This window comes from Mus caroli, chromosome 2, assembly GCF_900094665.2.
Source record: "Mus caroli chromosome 2, CAROLI_EIJ_v1.1, whole genome shotgun sequence".
Classification (NCBI taxonomy): Eukaryota; Metazoa; Chordata; class Mammalia; order Rodentia; family Muridae; genus Mus; species Mus caroli.
Window position 1 is genome coordinate 104,672,364 of NC_034571.1, and position 5,992 is coordinate 104,678,355.

General features: G+C 37.9%; 1 protein-coding gene across 1 annotated transcript; it reads right to left on the reverse strand.

The window, feature by feature from the left end:
- Positions 1-3,929: 3,929 nt before the first annotated feature.
- LOC110289750 (olfactory receptor 4K3-like) lies at positions 3,930-4,872 on the reverse strand. Its single transcript, XM_021156117.1, has one exon. It carries the CDS (start codon positions 4,867-4,869, stop codon positions 3,931-3,933), a length of 939 nt encoding a protein of 312 aa, XP_021011776.1. The 5' UTR covers positions 4,870-4,872; the 3' UTR covers position 3,930.
- Between the last annotated feature and the right edge of the window lie 1,120 nt (positions 4,873-5,992).

The window sequence follows — 5,992 nt, forward strand, 5'->3', positions numbered from 1 at the left end:
TTTTTGGTTTGGTTTTATTTTTTAATTACTTTGGGTAGGAAGATGATTTTATTTGATATTAGAACAGCTACTCCAGCTTATTTCTTTTGACCATTTGCTTGGAAAATTGTTTTTCAGCCTTTTACTCTGAGGTAGTTTCTGTCTTTTTCCCTAAGGTAGGTTTCCTGTAAGCAGCAAAAAGTTGAGTCTGGTTTATGTAGCCAGTCTGTTAGTCTATGTCTTTTTATTGGGGAGTTGAGTCCATTGATATTAAGAGATATGAAGGAAAAGTAATTGTAGCTTTCTGTTATTTTTGTTGTTAGAGTTGGAATTCTGTTCTTGTGCCTGTTTTTTTTTAGGTTTGTTGAAGAATTAATTTCTTGCTTTTTCTAGGGCATAATTTCTGTCCTTGTGTTGGTGTTTTCCCATTATTATCCTCTGAAGGGCTGTATTCCTGGAAAGATATTGTGTGAATTAGGTTTTGTCATGGAATACTTTGGTTTCTCCATCTATGGTAATTGAGAGTTTTGCTGGGTATAGTAGCCTGGCCTGGCATTTGTGTTCTCTTAGTGTATGGATAACATCTGTCCAGGATCTTCTCGCTTTCAAATTCTCTGGTGAGAAGTCTGGTGTAATTCTAATAGGTCTTCCTTTATATGTTACTTGACCTTTATCCCTTATTGCTTGTAATATCCTATCTTTATTTAGTGGATTTGTTGTTCTGATTATTATGTGTCGGGAGGTATTTCTTTTCTGGTTCAGTCTATTTGGAGTTCTGTAGGCTTCTTGTATGTTCAAGGGCATTTCTTTCTTTAGGTTAGGGAAGTTTTCTTCTATAATTTTGTTGAAGATTTTCCTGGTCCTTTAAGTAAAAAATCTTCATTCTCATCTATACCTATTATCTGTAGGTTTGGTCTTCTCATTTTATCCTGGATTTCCTGGATATTTTGGGTTAGGATCTTTTTGGTTTTTACATTTTCTGTGATTGTTGTGTCCATGTTCTCTATGGAATCTTCTGCACCTGAGATTCTTGCTTCCATCTGTTATATTCTGTTGCTGATGCTCACATCTATGATTCCTGATTTCTTTCCTAGGGTTTTTATCTCCAGAGTTGTCTCCCTTTGGGTTTTCTTCATTGTTTCTACTTCCATTTTTAGGTCTTGGGTGGTTTTGTTCAATTCCTGTTTGATTGTGTTTTCCTGTAATTCTTTAAGGGATTTTTGTGTTTCTTCTTTAAAATTCTCTACCTTTTTGGCATTGTTTTCCTATAATTCCTTGAGGGATATTTGTGCTTCCTCTTTAAGGGCTTCTAACTGTATAGAAGTGCTCTCATGTATTTCTTAAAATGTGTTATTAATGCCCTTCTTAAAATCCTCTACCAGCATCATGATATATGACTTTTAGATCCAAATATTGCTTTTCAGGTGTGTTGGGTTATCCAGGACTCTCTGTGTTGGGCATATGGGTTCTGATTTTACCCAGTTTTCTTGGTTTCTTTTCATTTATTTATTTATTTATTTATTCATGTATTTATTTATAATTTATTAGATTATTTTCTTGATCTACATTTCAAATGATATCCTGAAAGTTCCCTGTCCCCCCCCACCCTGTTCTCTTAACCACCCACTCCCACTTCTTGGCCCTGGCATTCCCCTGTACTGGGGTATATAAAGCTTGCATGACCAAGGGGACTCTCTTCCCAATGATGGCTGATTAGGCCATGTTTTGCAACATATGCAGCTAGAGACTCGAGCTCTAGGGGTACTGGTTAGTTCATACTGTTGTTCCACCTATCAGGTTGCATACCCCCTTCATCTCCTTGGGTACTTTCTCTAGCTCCTCCATTGGGGGCCCTGTGTTCCATCCAATAGTTGACTGTGAGCATCCACTTCTGGATTTTCCAGGTACTGGCATAGCCTCACACAAGACAGTTATATCAGGGTCCTTTCAGCAAAATCTTGCTGGCATATGCAATAGTGTCTGGGTTTGGTGGCTGATTATGGGATAGATTCCCAGTAGGGTAGTCTCTGTATGGTCCATCCTTTCATTTTAGCTCCAAACTTTGTCTCTGTAACTCCTTCCATTTGTATTTTTTTCCCTGTTCTAAGGAGGAAAGAAGTATCCACATGTTGGTCTTCCTTCTTCTTGATTTTCTTGTGTTTTGCAAATTGTATCTTGAGTATTCTAAGTTTCTGGACTAATATCCACTTATCAGTGAGTGCATATCAAGTGACTTCTTTTGTGATTGCATTACCTCACTCAGGATGATATTCTCCAGATACATCCATTTGCCCATGAATTTCATAAATTCATTGTTTTTCATAGCTGAGTAGTACTCCATGTCTCTGGTTGGAGCTTGTTTCTCCTATGATTCTTTAGCCTCTGTCAGCACTCCTGGATGACCAACTCCCTCCTGCGTCACAGTGAACAGAACACTCTCTGCAGCTTAGCTCTCCTCTTGCAGGGCAGAGGCACAGAAGTCTGGAGCTCAGATCCACCTCCTGATTCCTGGGGTCAGAGCCCTCCCTGGAGTCCCACTCTCCCCTGGCAGGGAAGGGGTCCAGGAGTCTGGGTCTCAGATCTGTCTCCTGGCTGAGGATGAAGGACCGAAGGGACCCTGTCCAAGAAGCTCTTTTGCTTCTGCCACCCATGTGCTCTCCTGTGTAGACTGGTCTCAGTGATCCCAAGGTTCTGGGTGTGCTAGGGCCTGCCTTTGTCCTTTGACCCTGTTGCTTCTAGCACAAGACCCTCTTGGATTTTTGGAACTGATGTTGCATTCCACTCACCAGTGATCTCAAGATCCAGGGTGTTCTAGGGTGCCTGCAACGTGGAGAGTCCTCTGGGGATCTTGGGGCCCTCCACTGAGATCGCCCCCAAGATAGTGCAGTATCGACACTGCCAGAACGTACCCCAGCCACTACTCAGGCGGGTGTCCTTTTCCCTGTTCCTGCTAGCATAAGACCCTCTTCGTTTTTTGGAATTGATGTTGTGTTTCACTCACCAGTGATCTAAGATCCTGAGTGTGCTAGGGTTCCTGCAGTATGGATAGTACTCTGGGGACCTTGGGGCTCTCCACAGAGATCGTGCCCAAAATAATCGGTATTATACAATATTAAGTAATAATTTAAAAAATAAATTTTGGTACTAAATGGAGATAACTTGAAACCTAACTAATATTTATTCATGTTTTATTTTAATTTATTCATCTGCTTCTGGGGATAAAAAGTAAAGTTGATTGCTAGTGTTTTCTTCTTGAGGTTTATCTCTTTGTTTAATCTTTCTAAAAATTTTTCTGCCCACACCATTAGTAATTTGATAGATAGTTGAGATAAGACAAGAATGATGATGTTGGTCATTTGGCAATGAAATTTAAGAATTGGGGGCATATATTGTATATACAGAATGATACTCAGGTCAAAACTTGCTAATATTTTATTTATAACATTAAATATGTGAATTTTGTAAAAATATTAAGCATGTCTTTATTAAAAATATTGAAGAATAGTATCATGGCATTCATGTGGGAAAGCATGTGTATTTATATTTCAGCTGTATAGGTAGAAGAGGATGGTCTTGTTGGACATAAATGAGAGGAGAGGACCTTAGTCCTGAGATGGCTTGATGCACCTGTGGAGGGGAATGCCAAGAGAGGGAATCAGGAGTGGGTGGATGGGTAAGCAGGGAAAGGGAGAATGGAATAGGCGGTTTTCAGAGGCGAAATCAGGAAAGGGGAAAACAATTGAAATGTAAATTAAAAAAATCTAATAAAAATATCTGAAGGATTCATAATGACTGGATAGTTCATCAGTAAATGCCATATTTTCTCTAAAATATTAATTTATGTCTCTATTGAAAGCTTGGTAAAATTTTAAATCAAATAATATTTTGTGATTTTAAAGCTTTTAATATAGTCAGTCTTATTATGTAGAGAAATAAGTTGAGATTTTTATATTAGGAATTTCCTTTGGGACACAGAAATTTGCCAATGAACCTTTTCATAGCATTTTTCATCTCTTTATTTCTCAGTGTATAAATGGCTGGGTTTAGGAGAGGTGTAAAAACAGAATAAAATACAGCAAGAAATTTGTCCAGCCAGGTGATACTGAGGGGCCACACATAGATAAACATGCAGGGCAAAAAGAAGATCATTACCACTGTGATGTGTGCAGTGCATGTGGACAGAGCCTTAGAAGCTCCATCTTTTGAAGTCTGGTGAACAGTGATGAGGATATATGTGTAGGAAAAAAGCAACAGCATAAAGCAGGTAACAGCCACAACCCCACATTCAGCATTCATTAAAGTATTTAAATCATGGGAATCCATGCAGGCTAGCTTAATTACCAGTGGCATGTCACAAAAGAAACTGTCTATTTTGTTGGGACCACAGAAAGGAAGCTGCACAACCACTAAAAAGTAGCTTATACCATGTATGAATCCAATTATCCAGGAAGTCAAGACCAAACCAGTGCATCTCTTCAGGTTCATGATGGTGAAGTAGTGGAGTGGTTTGCAGATGGCCACATAGCGGTCATAAGCCATTACAACCAACAATACCATCTCTCCTCCAGCAATACAATGGGATAAAAAGACCTGGGACATGCATCCTGCAAAGGAAATGGTCTTGTTTTCCCTGAGAAAATCTATGATCATCTTAGGAGTGGTGTTTGAGGAGAGCCACATGTCAACAAAGGATAGGTTGGCCAACAAGAAGTACATGGGAGAATGCAGATGGGGGTCAGTGGTGATTAAGATTTGGATGATAATATTTCCAGACATGATGAGCAGATAAAGCAATAGGAAGATAAGAAAGAGTAAGACTTGAAGATTCTTGGAGTTGGAAAGTCCCAAGAGTACAAATTCTGACAAAACCGTCTGATTGTCTCCATCCATTTTATTCAGAGTGTCCTTAGAAATAACCTGAAAAGAAAGAAAGATTACTTAAAAGAAAAGTAGGTTTAAGGTAGATTACTTAAAAGAAAAGAAAGTAGGTTACTTCATTTGTAAAATTAGGCATCCATATTAGAACTCACCTGAATAAAAATGCATAAATATAAAGGGAAATCTAATGTAACTATGTATGGCCTTATTGACCAAGGGAAATTCAAGTCAAGAGCAACTTTGCAAGAAAAGAAGCATGTGGTGTGACTGCTATCTACATCCTCTATGAGGAAATTCATTTTACAGTAGAGTAATAAGGAGAGAAAGAAAATAATGTGAAATCATAAAAATGTGTTTTATAATTAACTGGTCTGAATTAGTTAGTAACATTTATGATATTCTATAAAAAGTTGAGTTGTAAACTCAGAAACTTATGGGGAATTGCTTTGAAGTTCAGAACAAAAGGTCAGACAGAATGCTTAATTTTTTGAAAGCAAGAATAATTCTTTCAAGGGAGCATTAGTAAAAGAATATCTATGACACTGATGAATTAGAATTTAAGCTTAAAGCTCTAAAGTACCTGTCAAGAAAACCTCAGTGAGCAACAATACAGAATTTTATAAGATATACACGTATACCAGATTGAAACATATGTACTATTGAATTTGTGTACTCAACTAAGTTGATTCTCAAAATACCATCACAAGTATCTTTAGGAGTGGATATTCCAAAGAACAAGACATCCATATTTAAATCTGAGCTGTAATAGTCAGTAAGTTCAATCTTAATACTAGAAAATATGGATTTTAATTTGTATCAACAACTTATATATTTTACAACTACAAGATATTGAAAATTCTTACACTTTTAAACCTTATAGTTTCTTGACATGAATAATGTATCATCTCTCATCAATGTATTGTCAGTATATGTCCTTATTATGTTACTTACATACTAATCATCTTTGTTGCTTTAAAGAATAGATTGAAGCCGGGCGTGGTGGCGCACGCCTTTAATCCTAGCGCTTGGGAGGCAGAGGCAGGCAGATTTCTGAGCTCGAGGCCAGCCTGGTCTACAGAGTGAGTTCCAGGACAGCCAGGGCTACACAGAGAAACCCTGTCTCAAAAAAAAAAAA